At 41.2% G+C, this 15,634-nt stretch overlaps 1 protein-coding gene across 3 annotated transcripts in view; it reads left to right on the top strand.

Moving 5' to 3' along the window:
- The window catches only part of ADAMTS9 (ADAM metallopeptidase with thrombospondin type 1 motif 9), a 160,381-nt gene that overhangs the window by 3,270 nt on the left and 141,477 nt on the right, over positions 1 to 15,634 (top strand). For all 3 annotated transcript variants that reach the window (XM_033132881.1, XM_033132882.1, XM_033132880.1), the window contains exon 3: positions 3,181 to 3,340. In XM_033132881.1, coding sequence (XP_032988772.1) covers positions 3,181 to 3,340 — 160 coding nt within the window. The remainder of the gene's footprint in view (positions 1 to 3,180; positions 3,341 to 15,634) is intronic.

The raw sequence follows: 15,634 nt of genomic DNA, 5'->3' as shown, positions 1-15,634 counted from the left end.
GACAGGACTACTTAGACCGCTGACAACTCTGTTTATATTGCGTTTCATGTACAATCTGCCTCTTTTGGGAGAAAAATGGTCTGGTATACATCCTACAGATACGCGGCTTCCGTGATGAATCTAGCCCCGACCCTCGCCCCCTTTGTCTTCCCTCTGGCATTTGTCTTTCCTCCCAAGACTTCCCCTTACCATTTTTGTGGCAGTGGTATTGTGAAGTTCCTAGTGGCCCACCCAGAAATTCTTCCAGTAAATATTTCACTCTTTCGAGGGAGCCATGCCAATCTCCCCCACCCCGCCTGCCCCTACCTGACTAGTAGTAAGGTATCATTTTCCCTGAATTCCATCTGAAATGTGTCTCTCACCTCTTGAGCATCCGTACCCTATTGCTAGCTCTCCTCTCTCCGGCTCTGTCATTGGAACTGATGTCTAAGAAATAGTTCCATCTGGCTTCTCCTCCAGTCATTTCTCTCGCCTCCCTGACACACGCCACTACCGATTAATGATGACTCGGCACAAGATCACATCACTACAATGCTCACTTACTTGACATAGCTCCTCACTGCCTAGGGAAGGATGTAAACTCCATCTGGCACTTCAGACCTTTTACAGTATACCTTCTCACCCCTGTCCCACCACATCCAGGGTGGTCTCTCCAGCTTTCCTCCACAAATCCTGTATGTCAGGCAATCTGCTTTTGCTTTTTTCTCTGAATTTCCCTCCCATCCTAATCCTACCTCATTGCCTTTGGGCCTTTGGATTTACTTGTTTATCTCACCCAGCTTCTCAAGCTCAAATTATATCCTTCTTTCAAAGTGTAACTTACATATCTTCTTTCAGAGGAAACCTCTTCCTAGTCCGACAGACTGCTATCATCTCTGCTTCTCCACTTTCGTAGACAGGTATCCGTATCTCTCTTATGATTCTTAGTGTTATCTCCCTTGTCTTATAGTTTTTGATACACATGTTCTGTCCCATTCTCCTTGGCATCAGGGTCAACATCCATCCATTTCTCTCTCATATTGGAGCCTTGTATAAATGTTTGCCTTGACCAAGAAAAATTACTCTTTGATCGAGCAGCTATTTTGTGAATCAACAACAAAATTAATTTGGCATCGTATAGATACCATTTATTGCACTCTTATTATGTGCCTTGACTTGTAAGAAATACTTTATATGTGCATTATCTCATACAAAATCCTCACAACAACCCAATCTTTAAACCCATTTTACAGATGGGGACCCTGAGGCTTGGAGAGTTGGAGACTTGCTTGAGGTCTCACAACTATAAGCAGCAGAGTTGGGGTTCCACCCAGTGTTTCTGACCCACGCTCTTAACCCTCTAGAGACTGAATGTATGTTCCTAAAGATAACTTCAAAGTTGTTTTTTCAAAAAAGCAATGAAGTCAGGATACCTGAGTTCTAGATTCTGCACTGGCACTCTTCAGCTGCTTCTTTGTCACTGAAGGGGAACCTTGGACAAGTCACTTCCTCCCTCTGAGCCTCGGTTTCCCTTTTTACCAATCAGATGTGTCAGATCTTTCCCAGTGTTTATGGCCTGTACTAGGAGGTATCCTCTGTGCTCAGAGAACACTGAAGTTGTGTACTAAAAACAGAGAGAGCTGCCTGGGTGAGAATAAATTTGTTAAATCACGTCTCTGGAAACCAGCTACTCTCTTGCTTAGTCTGACCACACCAGTACCTGCCCCTCGTTACGCCAGTGGCTCATGAATCACTTGGAGAGCTTTTAAAAAAATGTAGTCTCTAGACCTCACCCCTAGAAATTCCAAATCTGCGGATAAGGGAGAATGCCTCAAATCAAAAACTTTTTAAAACTTCCCAGGCAATGTTGACACTTAGCTGGGTTTGGGGACCTGTGTCTCAGCCCAATGCTTCACAAACTTTATCAAGCGTAAGAATACTACCATGGAGTGCTTATCAGAATTCCAATTCCTGGGCCCTGACATGAGATTTTGATTCAGCACGTCAGATTTGAGGTGGAGCATGATTATTTGAATTTCTAACAAATTACTGGATGATGTAATGCTACCTGTGACCATTAGGGATAGTCATTTCCCTTTGTGTCCATAGGAGGTAAGAGGCTTCTGCTTTGCTTTGCTTTGCTTTCTTTCTTCTCCTCTTTCTTCCTCCTCTTCTTCCTTCTCTTCCTCCCTTTCCTCTCCTTCCTCTCCTTCCTCCCTCAGTGCAGGAAAAGGAACAATGGAGGAAGAGAGAAGAACTAGATTTTTCTCTTTAAACACTGCCTACCAGCATGACATGGGGAACTTTTTTAGTGCTCTGTAATGCTTGGTTTCGGTAGTTCACCCTTGAGGCATCATTTATCATTTGCAAAACTTGTGGGTATGTGGGAAGGGGAGGAGAAAGAGTTACCTCTTCCAAGGTGCTTAGAATGCTTGGCAAACACAAATCGTATCCTGGTGGTTAGAGGCAAACACCACCAAAAGCCACTAATGTGTTCTAAGCCCCTACAAGTTGTCACTTTGCTAAGCACTCTAAATGCATTATCTCATTTAATCTGCAGGATAACTCTTTACAGTAAGTATTTCTATCCCAAATTGACAAACAAGCAAGCTGAAGCTCAGAGCACTTAAGAAACTTACCGAAGGCAGGTGGGTAAGGGGTGGTGCTGGCACTGGGACCTAGGTCAGCATGACTCCAAAGCCTTGTACCTCATCACTCCCTATTGCAAAGGGAAGGGGTGGTGAAAGACTCATGTGCCAGTGGTACAGGTGGTACCACCTTGAGTGCCTTGTGGCCAACATACGCTGCCTGAATTTTAATTAATAAGGCTTCCATGGGTCAGCTTTTCCCTTGGGGCTCACACTTGTTCCTAGTAAGTTTCCAGGCTGTCTTAAGACAGAGAAATACTCTTTCAACAGAAGAAGGGAGTATGTGATTCGAACTTAAGTACCAAGGAAGTATTTGTTAGAGACAGATTTGGATGGTGGGTGCAACAAAGTAGAGTCAAATCAAGGATAAGGAACTGATATGGCAGACAGTGACAATAAACTGAGTATGTCGGCAGCATTTGCAGTTTAAGCAGCCCTCCTGAGAAAGCGATTGGGTAAAATGGCGCCATCTGCACTTTATACTGTTTCATGGGTTCTCTTTCCTCTAATGGCTGAGTTGTATTAAATCAATGTCTGATTTCTTCATTTGCAGCTGGGCACATTCCGGTCCCAGGATGGGGATTATTTTATTGAACCACTACTATCCATTGATGAACAAGAAGAAGAGGAACAAAACAAACCCCACATTATCTATAGGAGCAGCACTCCCCACAGAGAACCCTCCACAGGAAGGCGTACATGTGACACCTCAGGTATTTGCTTCTTGCTTAAGCAGAGAGCCTACTTCTGTGAGATGGGTTCAGGTTAATTGCCATGCTACAAAGATGTCGATCTTTCACAGGCTATGAAGCACTACCGTTTACATTATCTTTTGTTCAGTCTTCACGTGAGGTAGGTATATCCCCATGGTACAGATGTGAAAGCTAGAGAGAGTCTTAGTAACTTGTCCGAGGTTGCACAGCTAATAAGTGACAAAGCCAGGATTTAAACTCAGACAGCAGTGACTCGAAGCCCATTATGAGCAGAGCTGCCTATTTTTGTTGAAGTTGCTAATATTTATGGTGAAGCTTTCGTCATGTCTCAGAGGCTATTTCAACTCTATCCTCAGCCAGCAATTGCTTGTGTTCTCTTGGTGTTTTCTATTCTTTTTTTTTTTTTTTTTTAAACCATGTAAGGCTACAAAAAATTTTCCGATGGGACTCATGCAAACTATGTGTTTCTTGGAATTTGTCCTATCAATTTTAGTTTAGCTAATGTTCTGTGGTTTCAGGAAATATAGCACTGGCACTGTAGGTTTCACGGTCAGGTTTCTATCAAATGTGTCTGTGCCCATAACTCGATTTCCTTCTATCCTGGCCCGATTCTTTGAGGTTTTGTGTTGACATGTTTGGCCATCGTCAGGGATGTGTCCTTCTGGGCACCCTGGAAAGCTTATGCTTGTCTGTGTTTCTCAGTCTGCAGTCTTGAAGCAACCTTTCACTGTCTTGGAAGCCTCATTATTTTCTCGCTGACGATAGCATATAATTAGAAATCATCTCTTAATTGGGTCCTCTGTTTAGAATGTTTGTTAATATAATATTTTTTTTTAATTCTTGGACTTATTGTTTCTAAAACTTTATCCTTCTTCCTATTTTTTATTTTTTTATTTTTAAAAGTTGCTTCTCTGAATTAAATAACTTCTTAGGATCTTTCTGGCATCTCCAAATAAGACCAAAATTTAAGACCAAAACTCAGGGAGTTTCCTAAAATGCTTCCCAAATGATTACTTGTGCTATCTCATAGCTGTATCAGGTTCTTCCACCAAGACAGAGAGCAGTGTCCTATTCCCTTCTGGAGTTATTATTTCTAAAGTTATTCTATTATTCCTTTAATAAAAGAACACTGGCTCTCTCTAACCTGGAGTAGCCAAGTCATAGGTTGTAGCATCGTAGGACTTTGGGCTTTATCCCATCCACCATCCAGTGCTGTGTTACCACCAAAGCTAGGTGGGCTATAACTGAAATACTGTCTGTTGGACTCTCTGAAGAGCCCAGGGGTGGGGGTGGGAGGCTGAGACAGGAGGCACTTAGAAACAATAGTCCCAGCAGCTTGCCTGGTGCCAAGACTGTCAGCTGCTAGCAAGTTCAACTGCAAGATATTTTTCACATTTATTTTTGGCCTTGCTAGTAAGAATGTTGAACTTTACTTCTTGACTTCCCAAATCTGAGTTAGCAGGTGCAAAGTTTATACACGAGTATTTACATATATATATATATATATATATATGCATATATATACACGCATTTATATACATATATATGCATATATATATGTATGTATGTCATGTGCTAGAAAGGAAATATGGATTCCTCCTCTTCTATTTTACTAATATATGTTCGAAAGATAAATAATATTTTCACTAATCAATTTATTGAACAGTGGTACTTTGTGACATTCTTCTGCCCTAAAGTGGCAGCAAAAAAAACCACAAATGGTAGTTTTTAAAAACTACCATTTCTTACGGTCCTATTCTCTACTGGTGTTGTACAAAGTACTTTACATACACTGCTTCACTTAATTCTTGCCACAGCCCTATGAGGTGGGTACCATTCTTACCTCCACTGTACTTGGTAAAAGAGCTGAGGCTTTTGGATATGAAGCAACTGACCCAAGATTTTCACAGCTAGACTAATGACAACTCATGTTTTCCTGTTTTATTCCACAACCAGTTTCTCTCTGTCTAGGCATGATGCGTATGTGTGTGTGCAGTTGTGTGTGTGTTTATGTTTGCATTTGTGTGTGTGCGTGTGTGTGTGTGAGAGAGAGAGAGAGAGAGAGTATCATAATTCAAAAAATCCTCAAGGTTTATTTTTTAAAATCACCCAAGTCAGTGGACATTTGATTTGATTTTCTGGACAAATCGTTGTCAATTCTTGTTAAAAACACAAAGAAGAGAGAATCTAAAAAGGTGAAGATTGAGGACAACGGAAGATGCCTTACTTTTTCAGAAAAGCTTATTTGGGTTCTAGTCATTAAGTTGGTGCTAGTCGTTATTGGTGCCACATTCTAAATCACCCCTGCCAACTTTTATTTTTCCTTCTGGTCTTTGCTTGCGACTGATCAATATGGTGGGCCCTTCCTTCATCCTGTGCGATGAAATCAGGAGCCCAGCAGTTTTGATCGGCTCTTCCAAAGGTTGCTGCTGGACTATGCCACTCTGATTTCTCTCTTCCAGCTGCTTCTGCACCCTTTCTTTGAATTCAGATGTAGGAGGCTCAGAACAGTTGGAAAGAACTTTGGAATATGGCGCAATTCACCAGCAGCCATTAGAGGGATGGACCAGCAGGTCATGGAAACCTCCGAAACCAGGTAGCCTTTGCACAGGGAGTGAAAATAGGTGGGGGCGTGGGAGAGGTCCCTCTGGCCAGAGAGGAAAATATCTTCTTTGCAAACATCAATCCATTCAGCTGCAGGGATTTGCCTGCATGAGCAGTGGTTGGTAACCAAGAGTAAATTTTAGGAGTACCTTGGGAGCCTCATACAAATGCAGATTCTTTAGAAAAACAAACAAAACAAACTCCTCTCCCCTGCAAGTGAGATGAGGTTTACTAAGTGCTCCAAGAGATTCAGAAGTTCAGCTAAATGTGAGAGTCCCTGCTGAATTTGTAATTGAGGCAATAACCACTGTCTATAGCTGGCTGCTTGCTTGGCCCCTGGCTTTCTCCACTATTGTTTTCTATGTCTTCTCTTCTCATGTGATGGTAGAATATTTAAGCTGGAGGAAACGTTAGCAATCAACTCTGTGCTACCATGCTAATTCTGAACAGATGAACACACTGTAGTCCTGGGATGTTGTTATCTATTTCCAGGAGCGATACCCTATATATTCACTACCAACCCATCAGAATTCAAGGTAGCCCACGCCTTGGAACAGGCCCCTAAAGCCCCCTGCTGAGCTCTAGGTAACCCTTTAGTTGCTGGACCATGGGAGTCTGCCCAGGGCAGGGTACTGAGGCTCTTACACTACTGCCTATAGAGGGACTGTGTCTTGCTCATTTCTGATTCTTTATGTACGTCTAATTTTCAAGAAAAAGTTGTGATATGTGTAGAAGGAGTCTTATGTAGTGAAAACTTCATGGGTTTAGTAAGATGTCTACAACTTCATTTATTCACTCACGGGGGCGGTTATTCAGGCATAAAGTATTTATTAATTCCTCTGTGCCAGGTAGATAAAATCAGGAATTATCTTTATTCCAGTTATTAAGGTGACCTCAAGCACATTTAGAGGCGTAACGTAAGAATAATATGTACCTTCCATGGTATCGTCAGGACTAAGTGAGTATGAAATAATGAAGACTCCCAGAACATGTTTAGCAGAGGGTAGACAATCACTGAATGGCAGATTTTTAAAAAACAGATCATGACACTAGAAATCAAAACACCATAGCAAGGGAAGGAAAACTCAAAATACCAAACCCGAAGCTAATCTGGTTCTTGTGATGAAGCTTGGAGCTTCTCGGTAGGTAACCCATCATAATTTCTAAGGGCTGTGGGACTTACCCAAGGCACCCTGCTAGCCAATGGGAGGGATGAGAGCCCGGTCTGTCCTCTTGTTTTCTCTATACCTCCTGCAGCATTTTCAGATTTTATTTCTTGCAAGTTTCTCTTGGCCCAGTGGCTGCCCTTTCTACAGTGTCTCTGTTTCACCGTCATTGATTATGTCCGTGTGTACAGTTGGGGCACTTGAGTGTATTTGCATTTGTTTGTGATTTTCATGCTGTTTGTAAGTTCCTCAGGATTCAGGATGGGGATTGGGGAGGCTTCGCTTTCCTATGGTATGTATGCCCTTGTGACTACAGTGTCCCATACACAATGGGTCCTCAGTAGAGTTCATTGAGCTGACTGCCTGCCTGCCCACAGACCAGGAGGAGGGGCAAGTGGCAGGCCCCTGGGAGCCTTTCAGGAGAGTGTGTTGCTTTTGTAAGCCTCTTTCTTCCAATCCTTCACATTGCATTTCCAGGTGAACCCCCAAGTTCTGTCACATAAACACTCTATTTGACCCTGAATTTTGGAGGATTTAGTTATTCTTATCAGTGATATAGACATGCTTTCTGGTGGGTGAGTGCGCGAAAGGCAGTGGAGTAGGACAACAGAAGACGGTTTTGTTTGCCTGGGCCTAAAAGACAGTGTTTTTCTGTTACCAAAATACCTCTCTCACCCTCCCATCTCAGGAAGGCCAGCTGTTTTTTGTTTCTTAAGGCATTTAGGAATTGTACACTCATTGACCCATCAATGCCACTTCTAAGGAAATAATTGGACAACTGTGTAAAGGCGTTTATGGGAGAATACTCAGTACAGTGTTGTTTGTTATAGCAAAAGACTGGAAACAACCTCAGTGTCCATCAGTGAGGATAGATCAGTAACTTATGAGGTATGCATTTGATAGATTCCTATGCAGCCATTAAAAATAATGGCATAGATTTATGTTAACAAACACAGAAATATGTATTGAACAGGCAGTGATGACTTAGTACATATGGTATGATCTCATTTTTAAAAAAATAGTAAAGTGTGTGGGTACATGTGCACATAAAGAAAAGATCTGAAGCAATATGCATGAAAATATTAACAGGGATTATTTCTGGTTGGCAGGAACATAGGCAATCTTTACCTTTGTATTTTATTTTTATATTTTTTACCGTGACTCTATACTGTGTCCCTGAAAATAAGACCTAGCCGTTCAATCAGCTCTAATGCGTCTTTTGGAGCAAAAATTAATATAAGACCCGGTCTTACATATTTTACTATATATTTTTATATTTACTACAAAATATTTTACTATAAGACCCGGTCTTATATAAGACCGGGTCTTATATTAATTTTTGTTCCAAAAGATGCACTAAAGATGATTGTCCCGCTGTCTTATTTTCAGGGAAACACAATAATAGTTTCATAATCAGAAAATGTCATTTAAAAAGAAATGGGGGTAGTGGTGCGTAGTTATTTTGTAACCCCATGGCACTTGTCGCCAAGGACTAACAGCCAAGTCAAGGTCCCATCTTCCTTTTTTGGGGGGAGGGTGAAAATGAGACAGTCTCAATAACCAGACATGCTCATGGCTGCTTCTTGGGGACACCGGGGCTGGTCAAAGCTGAGGGTCCCTCTCAACCCAGCTAGATTTCCTTGTGCCTATTGGACTCGTGTTGGGAGTACCATGGCTTAGTCTCCATTTGGCAGTGGGGACTCTGTCCATCACGCCCATTAGAATGCACTGTCACTTCTTGGCTGGGCTCCCAAGGATACGATCATAAAGGCTGGGAAATATAATTAATGCCATCATTTTTGGGGCTCGTATTATGAGTGTGTGAGGTCTCTGTGCTACACACATTCCATACAGTATCATATGTAATTCATTCAGTAACACTGCAGGGTTGGTATTAGTCTTATTTTATAGTTGAGAAAATCACAGCTCAGAAAGGCTGAGCCACTTGTCCAAAGTCACGCAGCCGGGAGGCTGTGTGGCTCACATGGACCCAGATCTGATACCCCCATGCTACACTGTGGGCCAAATTACATTGAACACAAGGGGAAGAAGCCACCACTTAGAAAATCCTTTTTACTTAAGTTTTCAGAGCATCTTTTTTGAGTTCCATCTAATCTAATCTGTAAATGATGCTAACAGTAGCTAACGTTCGTTGAGCATGTATTGTGGGGCAGACACCATTCCACATGCTTTACGTGGTGGATCATACGCGTATATTTTAATCCTTACCTCAACCTCCACTTTGCAAATGGAAAAACAGACACAGAGAAGTCCATAAAGTTGACTTACCCAAGGTCACGAAGCTCATAAACATACCCTTTTGTCCTGGTCTGGTCAATAGAGGATTTTTTGGTCTGTCCCCTTGTTGATTTGGTATCATTCACATATGAATTACTTTTGCTGGCAGGAGTTTTAAAATGCCTCCCTAGAATTTGATTTATTTTGAGGAGGGCTGCCCGGTCCCCAGAATTCCCACCCAGACTCTAATGACTCATGGAGGCCTCCTGTCTCCAGCATGCCTCTGTTGGAGTGTATACTTGTTACACATTAACCTCTTGGATCCCATTAATAATTTAGCATAGATTAGCTGATGAGATTAGTTGCACTGAGAGTTGGGCCCAAATGGAGTGAGAGACAGAGCTAAGGAGCAGACCTCTGAGGGGGCTTTAAGTAAACAATTCTGGGACAGCTTGAGGGTTCCAGGCAGTAACAGAAGCTTTGGCTGACCTCGCAGTCCTGTCTGGGCCCAAGCAGGTCAGTGGTTATTGGCTAATTAGTGATTTCTGTGAGAAGCGAGCCTGCCTTCATTTTCCCACACACTTTCATATCCTCACATCCTTCCCCTTCAGCCTGTGAACAGAAGAACAAGCAACATTTGAGGAGCCATGTGCTGGGCAGTGCAAAAGCACACTGTGTGTTATTTCATTTACTCCTGAAATGTGCTGCAGTTATTCCCATTTTACAAATGAGAAAACTGAACTCAGGAAGGTCCGTGAACTTGTCCACAGTGTATAAAGGAAACAGCTGGCACTCCGACCCAGGACTGATTTCATCTGTAAGGATAGTTTCTGCAATTGGGGGTTTATTGTTTTGGCTCAGTTTCCTTTCACTTTTCAATATAAGCAATGACCTCTAAAATCCTTTGTAAATTATTAGAAAATTACTGTTTTAAATAACTGAATTCTTGAGATTAGTCCCTCAGGTTTATCTTTGTGGCATTTATATAAAAATATTGCTTTTTTTAAACATGGGAATTAATTGTGCTCCAATAAAGTCATTAAAGGATAGTAAAAAGGGAACTTCTAATACAGGAACAGTTTCTTCTTTCATTTGTTCTCATTTATTCATTGAACTTTTGTTTTAAATTTTACTTTTCATCTTGTTTTTTAAAAACCATTTAGTAAAAGTAGAGGCAAAGGTAAAATGAACCGCAATAAACACACCATCTACATTTAATGATGATGAAGAACTTTACACATTCGCTTCTTAATTTTCCCTTTTGCTGGAGTGTTTTAAACTAAACACAGGTATCATGACATTTCCTCTCTAAATACTCCAACATACATGTCTAGAAAATGAAGATATTTTCTTATATAACTATGACATTATTTGTCATGGTCAGCAAAATCAGCAATAATTTCTCCACGTCATCTAAACAGTATCTATATTAGAATTTTTTGAATTGTCCTCAAAATGCCTTTTTACAGCCTATTTGTTTAAGTTGTGATCTAAACAGGGTTCACACATTGCAATTGGTTGTTATGTCTCTTAAGTAACTTTTCACTTTGCTGTCATTGTCATTACTAAAATTGCTGTTTCCGTTCTAGTTTTAGTTTTGCTCCCTATGGCCCTTTTTCCCCTTCCTGCTTCTTTTACTCTTTGATTCACCTTTATCATCATAATGTTAGGCTGCATTTGCAACAATTTGAAAGAGCAGAGTCAGCCCCCAAACCCAGGGCAGGTACCAAGAACAAAACTACGGGGAACAAGCCACTTATCAGAGTAATGTTGTTGAGCACAAAAGGCAGTGTGGTTAGGTGAATTTTTGGTCCTTTGTCTCGAGTACCTTCATAGCCCTCTTTTTTTTAACTCTTACCAGCAGAAAAATCCTCACTTCACAGTGTCTACTGAGACTACCTTATCTTCCATTCAAGGATTTTTCACTCACCTGTGTTTTGAAGCCCAGAAGAGACAGTTTGTGTTGGGAATGTAAAACGGCAAGTTAGGTTTGGACCTGACATTAGGGCTCCTTGATGTATGACATGCTTTCCTGCCCTCTCCACCAGCCCTTTGGTAACTTCTGGATCCAGAGACAGCCTGAGGGCTGCATACTTTATCTTCAGTCCCTTTCCCTGTCGCCTAGCATCAGACCTTGGTTGTTTATGTCCCATTGCTTCAGAAACCCATTCTGTGCTGAGGAAAAAGGGTCACACAGATACTTGCTAATTTATTCACCTTCCCAGGTGCCCCAGGAAACAGGTTAAACTGCTTGTTCTCTCTAATCTGAGAGCCCTCAGACCCTTCACCTAAGCGAGTTGTCTCTTTGAAGTAAGATATGGTAGAATCTATTGGTGCTCTTTGTCTGAGGGAATAAATACCCGCTCATTTAATAAAGTGCTATTTTTGCCATTAATTGAGGTTTACGTTTTAAACTTTGTATCCACCAAAGTTAGGTTGTTTATGATCATCAGACTATTACAGAATTATTTTATTGTAGCGGTAACCAAAGTCTGCTTATGTGGGTCCAGGACTTCTGCATGAATATTCTGTGCAACTGAAAATCATTAATAAAGAGATAGCATTCTGAAATCACAAAAAGTAGCCTGAGGAAATGCAAGCTGTGATGGTTCATGTACATGTGAGTGGTGAACTTTGAGAAGGAAAAAAGTAAAACGAAGGGCTAATGTTGGCAAAATGCATCCTTTTTTATTGATCCCCATCTCTCATATGACATTAGAATTAGAGTGGGGAGTTGGAAATGCAGTTCGCCGGTGGCATGTGGAAAAACTTCAAGTTGATGTGATTGGCCTTAGCATTTTTCTGTTAAGAGTTTTATTATTTTACAAATATTTTTATTTTCTGGTGTTTTCTTTCCATTTTTCTATTAAGGTGTAATTTACATGCAGCAACCACCATCCTTTTTGGGTGTACAGTTTTGCAAGTTTTAGCAAATGCATACAGTCATGTAACCAACTCACAATGAAGATAGAGAATAATTCCTGGTGTCTTTTGTAGTCAACCCTCATTTTCTGTCTCTGCAATTTAGCCTTTTCCAGAATGTCATATAAATAGAATCACTAAACATAGTGCATGTGAGGTTCATCCTATATTGCCTGTATCAGTAATTCATCCTTTTTTATTGTGAGCCGTGTGTTCCATTATATGGGAATACCACAGTTTGTTTATCCATTATCCAGTGGAGGGACAAAGTTTTGACAGTTACAAATAAGGTCATTATCAACATTTGCATACAGGTTTTTGGGTGAACATAAATTTTCTTTTCATTTGGGTAAATACTTAGGAGTGAGATTGCTGGGTTATATGGTAAGAATGTGCTTAACTTTCTAAGAAACTGCCCATCTATGTTTCAAAATGGCTGTACCATTTTGCAGTTCCACCCCCAGGGTATAAAAGTTCCATTTCCACTGCATCCTGTCTATTGGTATTGCCAGTATTTTGTTTGTTTTTTAATTTTAGCCATTCTGATATGTGTGTAGTGGTATCTCATCACAGTTTTAATTTGCATTTCCCTAACGACTGAGCATCTCTTCATGTGCCTATTTGCCATCTATGTATCTTCTTTGGTGAAGCATCTGTTCAAATCTTTTGCCCATTAAAAAAAAAAAACTAGGATGTTTTCTTATTATTGAAGTTTGAGAGTTCTGTATATATTCTGGATATAAACCCTTTGTCAGATATGTAGTTTGCAAATGTTTTCCCGAGACTGTGGCTGTCTTTTTCATTGTCTTTATTTGCAGACACTTATGTCATACATGGCTTCCTTATTTTATTATAAACATTTCACGCACCGTAGATTTCATGCTATTCCAGGACTACATTGCAGGAAACCGCAGTGGAGAGGTCAGTATAGTTTGTCCAAGACACAGGTGAAGAGCAATAGACTAGGAAAGGCTTATTTAGGACTTGTTATTAAAAGCCATTGTCTATGCCAACAGAAAAGGCATGCTATTGTTTTTATTTCTAATTGGTATCTACAAGCGCAGCTTTCAGTTTTAAGCCAGTATACTTTATTATGGGAATGTGTTCTCGTGGTGCATGGGTGAAACACTTACAAAGGAAGTTTTGGATACCTAAGAATGCAACTATGTTCTTTTGCATATAGTGCCCACCAGAGAAAAAGAGAAAGCCAGTGAGACAGCAGACACAGAAGAGTTAGTGGTGTGAGAATCAGCCCTGTATGAGCACACGTTCCTGCGGGGAGAGGAGTGGGAGACATGAGCCCATTATTACCCAGAGTTCCTATCCTGTGCTTTGTGGGCAATGTAAGATAGGTTCTCCAAAGGCAATTTTGATAATGCACTTTTTTTCTTTTAAGCCAGTTTCCTAATGCTCATATCTGATGCTGTTGTATTGTAACAAGTCAGATTAGAATGAAAGTGGTTTTCAGAAGCTGTTATCTGTTTTAGCAGGTCCAAAATAATAACTTCACTGTAAATATTGGAGGTGTATACACTGTACCTCTCTTGGTGTTATCTAACATGGGCTACAGCCCACTTACTTTGTGTTGGTCTCTCTCCTTTGGTGTTATCCTGTCTCCTCTGACCCGCCCACCCCGCGACTCTTGGTTATTTCTTTTATAGCCTCTCTAAGAGGGACAGTGAGTCTATGTTGGGTTTTACCCTTTTGAATCTTAGGATTTCATTTTTCAGCATTATTCACTTTTGTCTTTTAAAATATAAGAACTCACGATTTTTAATATAGGAGGGGATTTTAGAGAGAACTTCCAGTCCTCTTCATGGATAAGAAGATCAAGGCTTAGAATTTTGAAGAGATTCATAATCTTGGAGCTAGAACAAATGGAAAAACGGTCCCTGAACACTCGCCTCTTACTTCCCAATCCTATGTTCTTTCAAGGCTGCAAATCTAGGAAAAGTTGTCTGTGCAAAGTGCCTAGAAAGAGGATATTCAAAAGTGCGACCCAAATGAGGTTTTGGGAATGGCACTGGATTTAAGGATAAGAGCAATTAATAAACAAGTAAGTTATCTCACAGCTCTGCAGAAAGATATTAGGCTTTTAACTCATTTAATAGTTAAGTTGTCACAGCAAGAGCTGAGTATCTGAGCTGAGCCAGAGTGCTACGGGATGGTGGCCTGTGGTTGGGAGGGTTCCTGGTGAGGTCACCTGCAATCGGTACAGCATGCCCCTGCGACCACTCGTTGCTGTAGTCATGGAACTTGGACATCAGGATGAGAAAGGGTTTGTGCTGCACACTGTGCAGTATAAACTCGTCCTCAGTGCTGTGTAAACTGGGAAACTTGTGTATCAAAAGAATGTGGGAGATACACTCTCCAGGAGTTGCTTAGAAGCCTTTCTAAAGAGCTCCTGCCCATCTGCTTTTTAATCTCTGATGTGGGAGTGATACCTAGACCCACCACAGGCAACGTTCAGCCTTAGGGCCACCCGGGAGCTGCAACAAATGTCAGATAGCAGGAAGCCCTGGCGCGCCTTCATTCCAGCAGCCTTAAAAGGGTATTCGCTTTCAGGAATGAGTCCCTACAGCCAACACTCCTGGAGTACTACTATGCCTCAGGCCCTGTTTCAGTACTTTCTGTGTATTAGGGAGGAACCATTGTTATCCCCATTTCATAGATGAGGAAACTGAGGCACAGAAAGTTTAAGTGACTTGCCCCAGGTCACAGAAATTGAATATGGAGCAGCTGGCATTTAAACACTGGTCTCTGTGACTCCCAAGCGCAAACTCTTATGTACGTACCATATCACACTGCCTCCAGCATTCACTCTACAAACACCAATGCCTGGAATGCAGCATCCTGTACAGTAGCCAGGAGTCCCATGTGGCTCCTGAGTGCTTGAAATGTGTTGAAATGATAATATTTTGGATATCTGGGGTAAATAGAGTGACTCTATTATTAAGATTAATTTCATCTGTTTCTTTTGACTTCTTTTTTTAATGTGGCTACTAGAAATTTCTTAACTTCCGTGTGTGGCTCACATTTTGTTTTTACTGGAGAGAACTGGCCGAGAAGATCCCAAGCCCATTGGTATGCTCCCCTCCATCTGTGTTTCACAAAGGGGCCTGGGAGGGGCTGTGGAAAGCAGGCCACCACTAGTGCAGGGTGGCTGTGGGCAGCTGGCACCCCACCAGCCAGGAAAGGCCAATGTCCCCTTACTGCTAAGAGAGGGAATGAGTCACCACCACCATTTCCCGAAGAGTATTTCTCAGGATATTAATAGCAAAACCAAACACTCTGTTAGTAAAATACAGGTCCGGGTATGTTTAGCGTTTTATACATCTTCCAATATGTTCTTTAAATATTTTCT

The sequence above is a fragment of the Rhinolophus ferrumequinum genome, chromosome 17 (assembly GCF_004115265.2).
Source record: "Rhinolophus ferrumequinum isolate MPI-CBG mRhiFer1 chromosome 17, mRhiFer1_v1.p, whole genome shotgun sequence".
Taxonomy (NCBI): domain Eukaryota; kingdom Metazoa; phylum Chordata; class Mammalia; order Chiroptera; family Rhinolophidae; genus Rhinolophus; species Rhinolophus ferrumequinum.
The sequence above is the reverse complement of the archived record's forward strand: the minus strand, read 5'-3'. Positions and strand labels throughout refer to the sequence as shown.